Source organism: Astyanax mexicanus, chromosome 22 (genome assembly GCF_023375975.1).
Source record: "Astyanax mexicanus isolate ESR-SI-001 chromosome 22, AstMex3_surface, whole genome shotgun sequence".
NCBI lineage: Eukaryota > Metazoa > Chordata > Actinopteri > Characiformes > Acestrorhamphidae > Astyanax > Astyanax mexicanus.
In genome coordinates, this window is record NC_064429.1 from 35,693,313 (window position 1) to 35,711,777 (window position 18,465).

The 18,465-nt window shown below is 41.6% G+C and overlaps 1 protein-coding gene across 2 annotated transcripts in view; it reads left to right on the forward strand.

The window, feature by feature from the left end:
* The window catches only part of kremen1 (kringle containing transmembrane protein 1), a 95,974-nt gene that overhangs the window by 19,882 nt on the left and 57,627 nt on the right, over window positions 1–18,465 (forward strand). For both annotated transcript variants that reach the window (XM_007234164.4, XM_049470599.1), the window contains exon 2: window positions 18,169–18,331. In XM_007234164.4, the coding sequence (XP_007234226.3) occupies window positions 18,169–18,331 (163 nt within the window). The remainder of the gene's footprint in view (window positions 1–18,168; window positions 18,332–18,465) is intronic.

Below are 18,465 nucleotides of genomic sequence, written 5' to 3' on the forward strand. Positions count from 1 at the left end.
TTAGGTACCACTTTAAAATAAGACTACCCTTATAGAGGGTTTATAAATGGTTTATAAATTACTTAATTAATTGCTATTGATTAGGTTGTAAATGCCTTAAAAATCATTAATAATCAGTTATAACACATACGTAGAAAGGGCAACAATATAGATGGCTGTGGGTTCACTACTTGGCAAACAACAGGTCATAGTTGCCCTTTCTACGCATGTGTTATAACTGATTATTAATGATTTTTAAGGCATTTACAACCTAATTAGTAACCATTAATAAACTAATTGTAAATCATTTATAAACCCTCTGTAAAGGTAGTCTTATTATAAAGTGGTACCGATAATTATAAGAAATTGAGTAAGGATACTAACAGCTAATAGCAAAACTAGTATTTTTCAGCAGGATAATGCTCACCCACACACTGCAAGAGTTTGCGACTCTTAATTGGCCTGCCTGGTTGATTAAACTGACGTAGACCTATAAGTATGCAGGATCTACATTGAGTGGGGTTTAGTCATTTTCCCTGAAATGGGCCCTTTGGCCAAATCCTAATGGATTTCTGCTGTGCAGATCTTTTTTTCTGTAGTTCTGGACGTTCTGAAGCCATAAGGTTTCTATAATAACGTAGACGTCACACGTATAGGCCTGGAGCACACACACACACACACACACACACACACACAAACAAACCCAAACAAACAGTGCAGTGCGGAGTGTGTGTGTGTGAGCGCTGAGAGATGTGAGGAATGTTGTCGTGTGTTCGCGCCGGGTCGGCGGGCGTGCCAGCTCGGTTTGTTCTGGGTTGTTTTGAAGCCTCTGAAGGCGACTGGCAGCTTTAGAAAATCTGTGTTTGTTGGATGATTCTGCAGTGAAGTGCCAGGACCACTCAGCTGCTCAACAGACAGATACCCCACCAACCCCCCCACTGTACCCACCTAACCCAGTTACAGCTCACAAACATCCAAATATTTAAAACCCATTCATGTTACAACAGTTTAGAGCCATCTATTCAGCCTCTACAGCAGTTTAGACCCATTCATTCAGTCACTGTTGATTTAAGACCGATATATTCAGTTCTGATATATTTAGACTCAGATTTGATTAATATATTCAGCCAGTACCGCAGTTTAAACCCATCCATTCAAGCTCTACAGCAGTTTAGACCCATCTTTTTGGCCTCTATTGGAGTTTAGACCCATCCATTTGGCCCTACTTTAGTTTAGACCCATCCATATGACCTCTACATTACTTTAGGCCAATCTATTCAGTCTCTACTGCACTTTAGACCCATCCATTCAGCCTCTTCATCAGTTTAGACCCATCTATTCAGCCTCTTCATCAGTTTAGACCCATCTATTCAGCCTCTTCATCAGTTTAGACCCATCTATTCAGCCTCTTCTGGAGTGTAGATCCAACTATTCAGTCCCTACTAAGTTTAGACCCATAGTTTAGCCCCAACTTAAGTTTTGACCCATCTATTCAGTCTCTACATCCCTTTAGACCCATCTATTCAGCCTCTTTTGGACTTTAGACCCATCCATTCAGCCTCTACTGCAGTTTAGATCCACCTATTAAGCCCCTGCATAAGTTTAGACCAATCTATTCTTTCCCTACATCTATTTAGCCTCTACTTTAGTGTAGACCCACCTGTTTAGCCTCTACATCAGTTTAAACCCATCTATTTAGCCTATAAAGCAGATTCGACGGATCTGTTCAGCCTCTATAGCAGTTAGACGCATCTATTTAACTCCTACAGCAGTTTAGACCCACCATTTGGACCTACTTTAGTTTAAACCCATCCATATGACCATCTATTTAACTCCTAAAGCAGTTTAGACCCATTTATTCAGCCTCTGCATCAGTTTAGACCCATCCATTTAGCCCCTACTAAGTTTAGACACATCTATTCCATGTCCACTGCAGTTTAGACCAGTCTATTCAGCCTCTACTGCAGTTTAGACCAGTCCATTCAGCCTCTACATCAGTTTAAACCAGTCCATTCAGCCTCTACAGCAGTCTAGACGCATCTATACCATGTCTACTGCAGTTTAGACACATCCATTCGGCCTCTACAGCAGTTTTGACCCATTTATTTACCTCTACTTTAGTTTAGACCAATCCATTCAGCCTCTACAGCAGTTTAGACCCAGTTTAGACCCATCATTTTGGCCTCTACAACAGTCTAGATCAAAACATTCATGGCTCCACATCAGTTTAGATCCATTCATTCAGTCCCTACTTTGGTTTAGACCCATCTATTTGGCTTCTACAGCAGTTTACACCAATCAACATGTGTTTTTTTTAGCCTCTAATGCAGTTTAGACCCATCTGTCCCATGTCTACTGCAGTTTGGACTCATCATGCAGCCTTTACCTCAGTTTAGACCCATGTATTTAGCCTCTACTTTAGCTTAGACCCATGTATTTAGCCTCTACTTTAGCTTAGACCCATGTATTTAGCCTCTACTTTAGCTTAGACCCATTGATTTGCTCATGAATCAGCAAAAAATGGAAATAAAATATAAATACTTTTAAGACTTTTAAAACATCGTATTTTTTTAAATACTGTGTACTATAGTGTGTGTTGATGAGACATAACACTTGTTCATTTTAAAAAGAGTAAGGAAAGTTCAGTTTTCCATTTTATTCGCTCATTAACGCCACATAATTGCCGGCACTGGTTCTGTGGAGTAGTCTGAACCTGAGCCGGTTCTGCTCGGTGTGGGCGGAGGGATTAAAATAACTGGGTGTGAGTGGGCGGAGAGGACGGGAGTGGGCGGGGAGGACGTCAGGAGGGCTTAATGGCGAGCGGGGAGGGCCGGCTCTATAACGGCCTCAGCGACACTTTACAGCCACAACAATGAGCTCCAGTGTTCCATCAGACTCATCTCCAACCCCGGCCCGGCGGATCAGATCCTGCAGAGGGTGGAGGAGGAGGAGATGGAGAGGAATGCGGGTGGAGGGTGGAGGGGGGAACATATTAATGCATGTTTTCTCACCACATCCAGCTCTTTCTTTCAGGAGCGACTTGAGCCGGAGTCATTTTAAACAGACTCGCTTTCATTCTGTAACAATACACCCACCCCCTGACCTTATCTCCCACCCCTACACCCCTATACCCGTACACTCGTTTACACACTCATATACTTAACATTTCTCCTAAATTCCAAATAGAAATATTGTGATTTAGAGCATTTATTTGCAGAAAATGAGAAACGGCTGATATAAAAAAAAGATGCAGAGCTTTCAGACCTCAAATAATGCAAAGAAAACAACAAATTCAAATTCATTAAGTTTTAAGAGTTCAGAAATCAATATTTGGTGGAATAACCCTGGTGGTTTTTAATCACATTTTTTTCATGCATCTTGGCATCATCTTGTTTCCTCCACCAGTCTTACACACTGCTTTTGGATAACTTTATGCTGCTTTACTCCTGGTGCAAAAATTCAAGCAGTTCTTTACCTGTTAGATTAACTCTAATTCTAATTCTTCTCTTCTCTGCTAAAACTGAGACTCAGTTCTTAATCATGTTAATCTGAGCTAAAGGCTAAAGCTGCTGTTTCCATGTGGGTCAGCCAGACGTCTTCCTGTAGCAGTTTTTATGTCCAGTTTCTAAGAGTCTTTATTTGAAGGTGTAGGAAACAGTACTCACCGCTCTCTGGCTTCTGTATCTGTAATTTCTCTAAAGAAAAGAAAAGAAATAACTTCTACTTTTAATAGTTACAGATTTCTATGTGTTTCTGTGTCTTTTTCTAGTTATGATGATGATGTAAGTGTGAATGTGCTGTAAGTGTGTAAATGCTGCTGCAGTAGAGAGTAGCAGCAGTAACACCATCTGTTCCAATACTAAAATTAGTATTTTTCAGCTTTTAGTTCTTTTTGGAGTTTTTTTAAGGCTTTGGCAGTTAAGTGCTAACTTTTGTACAGTGGATTTTGTACCATTTTCAGTCATTAACTTGACATAAAGAGCTTTAAATGGTAAAAATAAAGGGAAGACAAACTTTTAACGAGTAAAGCATGTTTCCATATCTTGTTAGCTGCGTTAGCATCATAGCTTTAAAGCTAGTTATTGGGATATAAGCTTCCATTACTCAGCTGGTGGAGTTAAAACAGGGATATTTGACTTAACACCAAACTACCGCTTTAAATCTGACCCCAGACCTGCAGCTTTGGGAAACTTCTATCAGCAGGCGTTAGTGATGCTGACAGACCGGCAGCGTGCTCCCGCTCTCACTACAACCGTACACACTTCTCACGTTTCCTCTGTGTGTGTGTGTGTGTGTGTGTGGAGTGTGTAGAGTGTGTGTGTATGTGTAGAGTGTGTGTGTAGAGTGTGTGTGTGGAGTGTGTAGAGTGTGTGTGTATGTGTAGAGTGTGTGTGTGGTAAATGTGTCTGGACGCTGAGTGTGGTTCTGGGTGGGTTTTATCTCTTTGTTGTGTTGTTAATTTTACGAGGCTTGGCTTTGTGACCCCGAGAATCAGTAGAGGAAGTGTAAGCTAACCCAGCTGCTGCCTCACAGACCGACTCACTGCCCGACTCACTGACTGACTCACTGACTGACTCAATGCCTGAGTCACCAACTGACTCAGTGTCTGGCTCACTGCCTGACTTACTTACTGACTCACCAACTGACTCACTGCCTGACTCGCCACCTGCCTCACCAACTGACTCACCTCCTGACTCACTGACTAATTCGCCAACCGGCTCAAAGCCTGACTCGTCAACTGACTGACTGACTAACTGCCTGACTTGTTAACTGACTCACTGCCTGCCTCACTAACTGACTCGCTAACTGACTTACTGCTTGACTCACTGCCTGACTCACTGACTAATTCGCCAACCGGCTCAAAGTCTGACTCCTCAACTGACTGACTGACTCACCAACTGACTTGCCGCCTGACTCAGTGCCTGACTCATTACCTGACTCACCAACTGACTCACCAATTGACTCACTGCCTGACTCACCAACTGACTCACCAATTGACTCACTGCCTGACTGTTGCTTGCCTCACCAACTGACTCCGTAACTGACTCGTCACCTGCCTCACAGATTGACTTGCTGGCCGACTCACTGTCTGACTCGCCGACTGCCTGACCAACTGACTTGCTATACAAATAAACGTGCGTTGCCTTCTCTTCTCTTCTCTTCTCTTCGTTTCTCTTTTCTTCTCTTCTCTTCTCTTAAAAATGTTCTCTTCTTCTTTTTCTCTTGGCACCTCACCTCATCTCTTCTACTTTTGTCTTCTTTTTTTCGTTATTCTGTTCCCGTCTTTTTTAGTCTCTATTTTATCTCATATTTTCGCTTCTTTTAATTTTTCTTCTCTTCTCTTCTCATCTCACCTCATCTCATCTCTTCTTATTTTTTCTCCTTTCTTTCTCTTTATTATTTGTGTTGCTTGTTTCTCATTTTATCTCCTCTTTTCTTCACCTCTCTCTTCTCTACTCTCTCTCTCTCTCTCTCTCTCTCTCTCTTTTTTGTGTATAGTGTTGTGTATGTAGGCCTGTGACCTGCTGGATCTCGTCTCTCTCTCTCAGTTTGTCGTTTCCCTCGTTCTTTCCCGACTCTGAGAGCTGTAGTAAACTCTCCTGAAGGCTCAGAGACGGAGCTCCATCCCGTAATTGAGTTTTTTGAGCGTGAGCTGGCGGCGCTGGCGTGTTCCGGGCGAGAGTGGAGTCGTGAGCTGAGGTCTGGGAGTGAAATGAGAATTTCACAGCATGCGGAGCAGCAGGGTGAAGCTCCTGAACCTCTCCGACCGTCTCGTCTCCGTCTCCTCTCCTCTAACACGGCTCAGTCGGGCCCTCAGCGCTCCGGAGGCCCCGGAACACTCTCCCGCTCCGCTGTTTGCGGCTGTAACTGTTCTGATTAGGTTTCGGGCTTCAGTCCGACTGAAACAGCGCGGGATGTGCACATGCCAGAGAGCAGCTGCTGGAGGCCTGCTCAGTTTTTAATGTTCGTTTTTTATTTGTGTTAAAACTTCAAAGCGGCGGCTGCCTGCCAGCGTTCAGCGCTCTCTCGTTCTCTTACTCTCTCTCTCTCTGTTTCTCTCTCTCTCTCTCTCTCTCTCTCTCTCTCTCACTCTCTTACTCTCTCTATCTTACTCTCTCTATCTCTTTCTCTCTCTCTTCTCTCTCTCTTTCTCTATCTCTCTCTTTGCTTTCTCTCTCTCTTCTCTCTCTCTTTCTCTATCTCTCTCTCCATTTATCTCTCTTTTCTCTCTCTCTCTTTATATTTTTTTCTCTCTCATTGTCTATTTCTCTCTCTCTCTTTCTATTTCTCTCTATATTTTTTCCCTCTCTTTTTTCCTCTCTCTCGTTCTCTTACTCTCTCTCTCACTCTCTTACTCTCTCTCTCTCTCTCTCTCACTCTCTTACTCTCTCTATCTCTCTCTCTTCTCTCTCTTTCTCTCTCTCTTCTCTCTCTCTTTCTCTATCTCTCTCTTTGCTTTCTCTCTCTCTTCTCTCTCTCTTTCTCTATCTCTCTCTCCATTTATCTCTCTTTTCTCTCTCTCTCTTTCTATTTCTTTCTCTCTCATTGTCTATTTCTCTCTCTCTCTTTCTATTTCTTTCTCTCTCATTGTCTATTTCTCTCTATCTCTTTCTATTTCTTTCTCTCTCTCTCTCTCTATTTCACTTCTATCTCTCTCTTCTCTCTCTTTCTCTCTCTTTTTTCTCTCTCTCTTTCTATCTCTTTCTTTCTCATTCTCTATTTCTCTCTCTCTCTTTCTATTTCTCTCGCTCCCTCTTTCTCTCTCTCTTTCTATTTCTCTCTCTCTCCCTCTTTCTCTATTTCTCTCTTACTCTATTTCTCTCTCTCTCATTCTCTCTCTCTCTCTCTCATTCTCTCTATTTATCTCTCTCTATATATATATTTCTTTCTCTCTCTTTCTCTCTTTCAATTATTCTCTTTCTATTTCTCTCTCTCTTTCTTTCTCTCTCTATTTCTCTCTCTCTCTCCCTCTCTCTCTCCATTTATCTCTCTCTTTTCTCTCTTTTTTTCTATTTCTCTATTTCTCTCTTGCATTTTCTTCCCCGGTAGAATGGAAAAACAGGTTTTTCTTAATTTCTCAAACATGCAGTGTGATGCCGTGTGTTTACAGAATGAACTCTGCTAAAATAAACTCATTAAGCATCATTAAATACATCCACTCATTTTGCCTGCCTCAATTAGCTCCACCCATTCACCCATTAAGCAGTTTAGACCCATCTTTTCTAATTAATTTTTATTTAAAGCTGCAGTCCGTATTATTTAGTGCGAGCAGAAGCATTTCTGAGTGGAGAAGAATATGGATAAAATACTGTATTTAATGGTACCAGTGTGCTGGAATGACCATCCCTGCTAATCCTAATAATATATTCATTCTAAAAACCTATTCTGGTCACGTCACGCATCTTTTTTACGTACTTGTGTCATACGTACAGCCTCTAAAAGGGGATCCGGCTCAGTTTTACTGAACGGGAGCGGCTGGTGGAGCAACGGGGACTTCAGAAGAGGAAACTCAGAGCTCAGTAGCTCATTTACCCATACTAAATCCAAAGCACTCTCTCTCTGACTGAACATAACCTGGATTCGAATTCATTCACTCTGAAAGGAGACCGCATCACACCCGCCCAGTTGAAAATGAAACCTTGTAGTTCAGCCAGCAACTTTAACCCCACCCATTTAGCTTATAGGGTCTTAACCCCACCCATTCAGCCTACACTTGGTTAGCTCCACCCACTCGGTTTACAACAGTTTATCATCACCCATTTGGCTTATAGCATCTTATCCCTATCCAGCAGTTTGGCTCCTCCGGTTCAATTTACAGAAAATACAAGGGAAATGAAGGTGACGGACCCTTTAAAGAGAAACGAGTGAATGTGTGTAAGTGTGTTTAAGTGTGTGAGTGTGTAATAGTAAGTGTGTGTGTGTTTGGGAAGGGCAGAGTTCTGGTCTCTGCAGGAAGTTCTGGGCCCGTGGCCTGCGTGGTTAGCCCGCGGCTATTCTTAGCCATGGGTAAGTGGGTATTAGCGTGAGGTAAACGTGACGTTCTGCCCATAGAGAGAGAGAGGGAGAGCGTGAGGCTGGAAAGAGCAGCCTGGTTTACATCCTACTCCAGCCTTCTACCCTCATCTGTGGTCTGGGGGTGTTTAGTCCAGATCCGAGTTGGTTCAGTTTGTGGACAATGCAGATTATCTCATGTAAAACATCTGAATGAGGAGAACAAAGTTGAATGGAGAGTCGAACCAAACAGAGTCCACCTGAGCTGAACTGAAATAAAGAGACGAGGCGAATGGAAAGTCAAGCTATGAAGAGTCTCAATGAAGAGTCAACCAAATGGACAGTCCAGGCTGTCTGAACAGAGAGTTGAGTCAAGCAGGGAGGCAAATAGTCAAGATAAATGAAGAGTCCGTCTTGGCTGAATGTAGAGTCAAGCTTAACCTAATGGGGAAAATTGAACCAAACAGTGGAAAGTTGATACAAAGGAATAATTTAGATAATGGAGATTCAATCGAGCCAAATGAAAAGTCAAGCCAAATGGAGAGTCTAGGTGATCTGAATGAAAAAGCAAACTGGGCCTTTTGTAGATTCCAGCTTGGCCAATTGGTGAGCCAAGCCAAATTGAGATTTCAACCGAGCCAAATGAAAAGTCGAGCCAAACTGAGAGTTCAATCGATCCAAATGGTGAGTCAAGCCAAACTGAGAGTTCTGAGAATTAGGCTAAACCAAATGTCCAACTAAGCCAAATGGAGAGTTCAACTGAACCAACGAAAAGTCAAGCTAAGCCAAATAGAGACTCACAAGAAGATGTCATACTTCATGGCATCTGTGTTACTGAAGAGGATAAAATACTCCTATTTAACCAAATACCAGGAATTATTTTACAGAATTTCACAGAATTTAACAACCAATGTTTTTTACTACAGGTTTACCCTGTTTATTTGATTGTAGCGCCACTATGCGGAGTGTCGTAAACGCAAGTTATTAATTAAACAGACAAGGTTAATTAAAGCAAAATTACGTAGAAACATGGTTTGCACTGAGATTGCACATTAGCAACCAAACAGATAGACCACGCTAGAAGCAAAGGGGATATAAATACACAGGGATACAATACAGGAAACACCTGGGGAAGGTAACAAGGGGGCAGAGCTATGAATGACACAAGTGGAAGCATTAAAGACAAGGGCGGAGACGAGGAGAACAACGCAGAGCCATGTGCTAGGGAGCACATGTCTAGGAAAACATGAAGTATGGAGAATGGAGAAAAACACAGAGACTAACCAAAAAGGACAGAAAACAGGACAAAAGCGTGAGTCAAATTGGGAATATCGATAATGTATCGCAAATAAAACTGATTCAATATATCTCAATATCGATGTTTTGCCCCATCCCTAGTTAGGAAGTAGGTAAGGTGGTGTTGACCGAATGTCTTGACCCTACTGACCCTATCCTGCTCTTGTGGCTGAATGCAATCAAGTGCTCACAGCAGAATCTAGAAAGGAAGCCTTCTCAGGACAGTAGAGGCAGGATGAACTCTTTTTAATACCCAATACTTTTATAGGCCTCCAGGTTCCTGGTTCTTTTCTACATGTATCTGGTTGTTGGTTGTTTTAAGCAGCGTCAGGTTGTCGTTGGCCGTACCGGAGCTCGGGCTGTGGGCCGGGTGAGTGGGTGGTGTTTGGACGGGGTTCTGGAGATGAGCAGATGGTCTGGCTCGAGCTCAGCGCCGGAGATGTTTGTTCTGTTCGCCTGTCGTCGCCTCGCGCCGCCGGTCTGGATTGTTACGACCCCCCGTTTCCTGCTGTGCCTCTCCTGAGACGCGTCACCCGAAGAAGACACCGACAAGAGACTTTCTGTCTGCCGGATTCACCTCAGCTCATCTTCAGGCCTCCGTCATCAGCGCCGCACCCTGCGGTGATCATCTCCTCAACAGCTCCTGAACCTCTCAGAGAGGTAGCAGCGCTGTTTGATGTGCAAATGAAGCTGGACCAATCAGACTCCTTCAGACCGGTGAGGTTCGGTTTAGCCTTACGAATGTTCTTTGACCCCCTGCTTCAAAGGTCTCTCCACTGCGACCACAATTCTTAGGGAAAATTCTCAGCTTAATTCAGTAGTTGACGTGAGAGAAACTTGGAACCTGGATTTTTAACCTGTACAAGTGTAGTTTACACCATCAATTAACTGCCAGATTTCTCAAAACACATTAAGCCATAAGCCTATTCTTTAGCTTTTCACCCTAAAAACTGCAATATTCCCATAATCAACATTAATTGTATTGATCCTAATATAGAACCCTGTGGGACATCACACATTTCAAAACTGTTACCAAACAATTCAGAGTAGTTTCAGCATTATTGACAAGATAAAACACAGAATATGTTCTTATTTTCACACCTGCAAGTTCATTGTAGAGACTTATTAACTTGGGTTTCTTTATAACATAAAAATACAATTTTGACAGAATTCTCAATTGTTAGTTTTTTAAACCTTGTGCACGAACCTTCATTTTAGCTTTTTACCCTAAAACTAGCAATATTCTCATAATAAACATAATTTTTAAATAATTCATGGTAGTTTCAGCATTAATAACAAGATTAAGAACAGAATAATACTTTAATGGTCTTTTTATACCTGCAAGGCCAGACCAATGTTCAAAAAAAGCTTCAAGTGTTTCTGACATTTTATTCATAAAACAGTTTATTGTAGAGACTTACCAACTTGGATTTTTTTACAACATAAAAAACAGAAAGTCTAAAGCATAAATTAATTAACAGAATTCTTACTTGTTAGCTTTGTAAACCTTGTGCACGAGCCTACACTTTAGCTTTTCACTCCTAATCAACATGATTTTTTTCCAGACCAATGTTTAAACCATTTCTTTCGAACCATTCTTTACATTTAGTCTGATTAACTTTGGTTTCACACTACAGTTTAGTGACTGAGCGCAATAAAAAAACTTGGTGTTGCAGATTGGTTTGGTTTGTAAAAGGGCATAAATAAGGGTTAATCTACAGTTACAGTAGATACAGCAATGCTGCTGCATGCTGCATTTACAGCACCAGTTCTTTTCCTTTTTCTATTGTTTATCGGGTGACGATGGTGTTTCTAGAGCACCGAGACAGATGTTGGACTTCTGTAGGTCAGATTGTGTAACGATAGTGTCAACAGCCTACAAAACATCAGATTTAGAAGCTTTCCGAGGCATTGAGCCTCTCAGATGTCTTGTTTCGCTTGTCTAGATTGGAAGCCGACGCTCTTTGTTTAATTGCAGTGAGAATTTTGGAAAGTTGTTGGGGTTTCCCCTTCCACCGTAGCCTTGGCCGGCAGATGGGTTTGAGCGGAGTTGGTTTAGTGGAAACTTCTGGTGCCTCTGGTGATGTTTACGGCGGTTTGCGCAGAAAGTATCTGTCCTCAGCAAGCGATCACAGCAGCGACAGCACCCCGTAACTCCATCTCATCTCGTTCCAGGACACATTCACGTGTAATTAACACTCAGCCGTCGCGAATACACTCGCAAACTCTGCATTTGCAGCTCATGGCGTGACCTGCGATCCCTTCCTGGCAGGGGGGCTTTTTTGTTTGTTCTGCACTTGTTTGTTTTTTTATATGGGGTCATGTGATCAAAACTTGGTCTCTCTCTCTTTTTACTTCTCTCTCTCTCTCTCTCCCTTTCTTTTTTCTTCCCTCTCTGCCCTCACTTACTCGCTCGCTCGCCCGCCCGCTCTCTCGCTCCCTCTCTCACTCGCTCAGATACCAGAGCATCTGGATGCTCAATGTGGAAGCAATTAGCTACAAATCCTTACAAACATAATAACAGGGTGATTAACTCTTCGCGCAGAACCCACTTCTGTCCCGCTCTTAAGACCCTCTTGTTTCTGGTTATGTGGCGTGGGGTGGGTCCGCCTTTCCTCGTGCTCCAAGCTTCTTTTTCCGTAGATGTGTTCACGTTTAATAGCGTTTTTTTTCTTCCCCCTCCGATCTTTAATGCGGTCGAAGCTCTGTTTCCCATCAGGCTCCGCAGTCCAACCACAACAAAGACGTCACACGATGATACAGAGGAAACAGTTGCTTGGTGACAGCGACGAACCGTCAGAGGTGGTAAGAGGTGGTGTTGCTGCAACCGTGGGGGGGTTACCTCACCCCTCGCCCCCTTTAACGACGAGTGCAACTCGTCAGGTCTCCTCTTCCAGGGAGCGCCGGCTCTTTGAGCGAGTTCTCTTCCAGCCCACGCTGGCTTTCAACCACCCATTCATCTCTGACGGACCTTCTTATCTCGCTCCCCCCAGACCGCTCGCTGCTTCCCGTGATCGCGCCGCAGAGTAATGGTGCCTCCTGACCACATCAAGCCGAGCTGAAGCTAATTGCTACCCTTCCCCGGGCCCTGCTTATTTCAGTCCACCCGTCTGGAAAGCTTTTTCGGAGAGGTTAGCCACAGCAGCAAGATGGCTGGCCTCTCACTGGCCTGTGAGACGATTGTGTACCCACGCTGGGAGCCCAGCAGAACGTCCTGAAGTCACATTCGTTCTTCCTGTTCCCTTTCTTTTTCGAGTTCTTTAAGGTTCTTTTTCCGTTTTTACCTCCCTAACAAGAAGAGTCAGCCAGTGCTCGGCTGACGTATGAATGACGTATGGCAGTATGAGCTTAGACTTCGACTCTGCATTGGCCATGGAGCTTGGGCAGATTGCTGTATTATACTCGACAACTGGAGTTTTGGCACAGGTTGTGCCAATTTCCACATTATACTCAGTAACCGGGGCGTTGACTCAAATGGTTGTCAGAAATGGAAGGTAGCTGCCTCAATTCCTTGATGTCTTGCTGCCATTGCTGCCTCATATGACAGTACTTTAATAGAAAGCCATAAATCGAGATGTTGCCTGGATTCTTTTTTATTTACATTATACATAACTTATACACAAGCAAATGATATAACCCATGTAACTACATGTAGCATGGAAATGAAAGTGCAGAGAACACTGTTTTTATTTATTTTTAGAATCAAAGTCTTTGTACCAAGAATTTGCAGCTTTCTAGATCTGGAACCAGTGGATTTAGAGACTAATCTTTAAGTGCTGGAAACAATTAGAAAATATTTATGTTGCTTGTTAAGCTTTTAAGATCTGGAACTACTAATGCAACTTATTTGTAACAGAATGTCATGATTCCAGGTACAAAATTTGATTTTTAGAGGAATTAATTGGGATTCTTCAATTTGAAACTGGGTGCTTTTAAGGAACCTTCAAAAAATCTATAGTTTTAGAAGCAAAAGGTGTTCCTTGAAGCACAATAAGCTTTCTTGAAGGTTCCTCAAAGCACATTAAGAGGTTATTGTGCACCCATTGCTGAGACTGACGTGCAAATGCACACATACAGCTTGTCTAGTCGTTGTAGAGACGTACTGCCAAAAGAACAGGAGCTTCCTATGGACCTCATATGTAGATATGAGCTATTTTAGCGCTTTCCACCAACGTGAAACCGGCACCATTCTGATTAGCGAAACTAATGTTGAACTGTTCAGCATCTTTCCACCAACAAAAGTAGTATAGTAGTAAATAAAACTGTAATAAAAACATTTTAAACAATGATTTTAAAGTCAAACAAGCAAAGTGAGCTAGTGCTGTGGTTAGCGGCTGATGCTAATACCGCTCCAGCTTTGGTGCTGGAGAAACCTTACTAAAACTCCTGTAAACCTTTCTGGTTTGTGAACCTAATTTTGAAGTGTTTGCTCCGTTTCCACCAATAAAAGTAGCATAGTAGTAAATAAAACTGTAATAAAAGTCAAACAAGCGAAAGAGCTAGTGCTGTGATTAGTGTCCGTTGCTAATACCTTGGTGCTCCAGCCTTGGTGCTGGAAAAACTTCACTGAAACTCCTGTATACCGTTCTGGTTTGTGAACCTAATTTTGAAGCATTTCCACCAACAAATGTAGGTTCTGTAACCAGGAACGTTCGTTCGCAGTGGAAACAGAAGATTACTTGGTTCTTCAGCACGACCCGTACCTCTGTTGATGACGGATGATGTGTTGTTTTGACGGTTCCACTAAAACTGGAGGAAACAGTGACTGGTTTGCTGAAAAGCACCACAGTTCTTATAAGCCTAAAAACAGAACTTGTTGAAGAACCAGAGTTCTTTTGGTGGAAAATTGCTCGAATTGAGGATGAAGCCTGAAGGCCATTTCTGATGCCCTCCTTCTCCACCTCGCCACTGCTGAGGCCGAAATTACAAACCAGGGCTGTTATTGCTCTGGAGGGCATGATGTATGAGTCATGAACCACCTGCACTGCAGAAACAATTCATCAGTTTCTGTTCAAATAAAGCACTTTACCTAGACCAGATTCTGGACCGGGTCTCCTGTGCAGTGTGCAGGTGAATGGGAAGCAGGTGTCTTGACTGAGCCTTGAGTGACTGGTTGTTATGAAGAAGTCGTGACGTAGAAAGGTCTCAGATCTGACCTGCTGTCGTCTCCAATCTCTCAAACGCCGCTGATTCAGGTCGACGTCCACCTGATCTCTAAGATGGACCAGCTGGAGGTACCTAACTCAACCCATCGTCCTCGGAAATGTGGGCGAGAGACTTGAAGAGAGAGAGAAAGAGAGAGAGAGAGAAAGAGAGAGGCCTTGAGATAGATGCCGGATAGGACCTGAAGTTCAAAGACGCTAACACGCCACATTCCAGCTCCTTCACTCAAACCAGAGCTCCTCTAAACCAGACGCTTTGAAGTCTACAGATAGACTCCTTTGAAGGAGGAGTCACCCTGTTGTTTGTTTTGACTGAGGATAAGGCCTCTCATTTCTCCGGTACTCGGGGTAGAGGAACTCGTACGGTGGCCTACAGAGTCAGCTCCGGAACGCCAGTCCTGAACGGGAATGATACGCTAGACTAGAGATTTTTTGATCTGATGTATGGTTTTCCGTGTAGCGGCTGATTTTATCCTTGTTGGAATGAATGTTGAAACTGTTTGTAGAGATTAGTATACCCTGTCAACACCAGCAACCCCTTATCAACACTATAGTGAGGTCAGAATATCCACCTGGTATAATATAGCAACTAGTACACAACACCCTGGCAATCGCTTCAATGCAACCACCAAGCAATTGTATTGGACAGTGTAGCATGTGGAATGCTGTATTAACCTCATAACAACCAGCCGAGACACCCCAGCAACTACATTGGACAGTGTAGCATGTAAAATGCTATATCAACCTCATAGTAACAACATAGCAACCAGCCAGGACACCCTAGGAACCACCTAACAACTACATTGGAAAGTGTAGCACCTGGAATGCCATATCAACCCTTAACATAGCAACCAGCCAAGACATCCTAGCATTTACATTGGATGATAAAGCACCTGTAATGCCATATCAGCCTTATAGCAACAACATAGCAACCAGTCTTGACATCCTAACAACCACCTAGCAACTTCCTTGGATAGTGTTTCAAATGAAATGCCATATCAGCCTCTTAGCAACAACATAGCAATCAGCCAAGACAACCTAGTAGGCACCTAGCAACAGCATTTTACAGTGTAGCACCTGGAATACTATGTCAACCTCATAGCGACAACATAACAACCAGCCAGGACATCCTAGCAACCACCTAGCAACAGCATTGGACAGTGTAACATATGGAATACCATTTCAAACTCATAGCGACAACATAGCAACCAGTTATATATATATATATATATATATATATATATATATATATATATATATATATATATATATATATATATATATATGGAAAAAAGTGGAAAAAATATGAGATTATTTAAAAATAATGAGTTTCGTTGATTTTACCAAATTGAAAACCTCTGGAATATAATCAAGAGGAAGATGGATGATCACAAACCATCAAACCACCAAACTGAACTGCTTGAATTTCTGCACCAGGAGTAAAGCAGCATAAAGTTATCCAAAAGCAGTGTGTAAGACTGGTGGCCAAGATGCATGAAAAAAAAAAACTGTGATTAAAAACCACCAGGGTTATTCCACCAAATATTGATTTCTGAATTTGTTAACCCAGGGTAACTTCTAAGCAACTGAAGGCCTCTCTCACATCTCACATGTACAGAAATACAGACAATAAAATCAGATTATTTGGAGCAGATGAAGGAAGGAATCCATCCCATTGTCCAAAGAACAATAAAGAACAAAGGGAAGATCTTAATCTTTGTGTTTGTTCTGAATTACTCTGAATTAATTAGTTTTGTCGTCATCTTGGAGAAGGTTAATTGATTCAGTTCTGCGTCGTCTCCCGTTAGCGTCACGCCGCCGCGCCGCCGCACTCTCGGCCAGATTAGCGCGGGAGCCTGCAGACGCAACAAAACAAGCTAACTTAATTTCAGAATCACAAATTATATCTGATTTATTCCTCTCATAATCATCAACAACCCCCCTACCAACCCCCCCTGTGCCCTCCGCCATGACTCACCCCACCGCACCGCGCCACGCCAGCATGCTAACACAGGCTAATTACAGAGCTAGCATGCTCTGACTCACAGCGCTGTGAGCTAAAACTGAGCGCAGGAATGCATGATGCTGAAAGTTTCACGTTCGCTTACTTGCTACAGATAGTCCTAATTTATTGACAATACTTTTCTAAAGGGACTAGATAAGGTTTTAAAGACTTGAGAATCTTTTAACAAATTTTAGTAGAACCACGTTTTTAGTTCCTACTAGTGATGTTCCGTATCATATCGTATCGTACACAATAATATCACCAACTTTTTTTAATATGGTGAATATTGTGGTCTACATATGTGGACGCCAGGTCCTAGGAGGTTATGAGGAAGAGTCACCTGGAATTCAGGCTTTCAGTTAACAGCTGTGCTGAACTCATCAAGAGTTAATTACTTGAATTTCTTGTCTCTTAATAAAGTGTTTGAGAGCATCAGTTAAAGTAAAGTAGTGAAGAGGTAGAGTTACAGGTATACAGTGAATAGTGAATATTTGAGTAATGTTCGAATCCAGATTATGGTAAGAACTCCTCAACTGAGTTAAGAAAAAAATAATTTTAAGGATTTTAAAATATCTTAAAGTGCAGTCACTGCCAAGACCATCAAAAACATTATGATTAGTGCTGGACGATATGGTCACGATATATATCACAATATATTCCTTAATTTCAGTCGATGCAATATAATTTCAATATCGATATAAATACTTTGAAGGCCTCAGAAGAACTGCTAAGAATCCCTGCAATGGAAATCTGTACCTACTACTGTCTGAAAATTTAATATAAGTTTTTGAAGCATCCTTTCATAAAAACTATATAATACTTTAGAAATAAAAAAGCATATCGCAAAATAAAAGCATGACATCTCTTTCAAACATAAACCTGTAACCTATATACATATTATAATCAGAGGTGGAAAGTAACTAATTACATTTACTCAAGTTACTGTAATTGAGTACATTGTATGAGTAATTTGTCATTTTTAAAGTAGTTTTTAAATTAGGTAATTTTACTTTTACTCAAGTACATTTTGACACAAGTCAACTGGGGTAAGTAAAAAAAATAATAATGACTTGTTAAACTATAAAAATACAGTTTATAGTCACATATATGACCATAACCTTTTAACAGTAAAGAAAAAAAATGGATCATATAAACCTATACCACTTGTTCTTAAAAAATGTCTTATGGGGTGGTCTGAACAAATACTGCCAGAAAGGTCCACATTATTTAATTTAATAATTATTTAATGTATGATTTGTACTTTTTTACATCAAATAATTAAAAGTAACTATGTAACTTTTACTCAAAGTACATTTTAAATTGAGTACTTTATTACTTTTACTCGAGTAGATTTTTAGATTGGTACTTTCACTTGAGTAGAATTTTAGCAAAGTAAAGGAACTTTTACTTAATTACAATTTTTCAGTACTTTTCCACCTCTCATTATAATAAATGTAAACAGGCTATAATAAGGCAATAGGCAATAATAAATAGGCTTTATCAACTGTAAATAACTTAGTTACAACGTAAGCTACAAAAGTGCTTCAGCCAGAAAAAGGAAAATATTGTATGTAGTGGAACTTTAAATTTAAAAAATTTAAATAATACATATCGGTATACCACGAAAATGATATCACCATTATTTCTACATTTCTTATCATGATAAATACTGATATCAAAATTATTTTCCAGGCCTAATTATGATAAACGTAACATTTGTGTGTTTTTTATCAGAGTGCTACACGGTGAACGGCGAGGACTACCGGGGTCGGCAGAACCAGACCAGCCTGCAGGGAGGGAAACCCTGTCTGTTCTGGAACGAGACGTTCGAGCACCCGTACAACACCCTCAAATACCCCAACGGAGAGGGAGGACTGGGGGCTCACAACTTCTGCAGGTCAGTCTGGTATCTTTATTATTTTCCTACGTAGTAAATGACTAGTGACACGTAAAGAATGACCATTTCAAAAGTAACTGAGAGCGTTAATAAAAGAAAATGAACGCTAGCTCCATATTCCACCTTCAACAAAT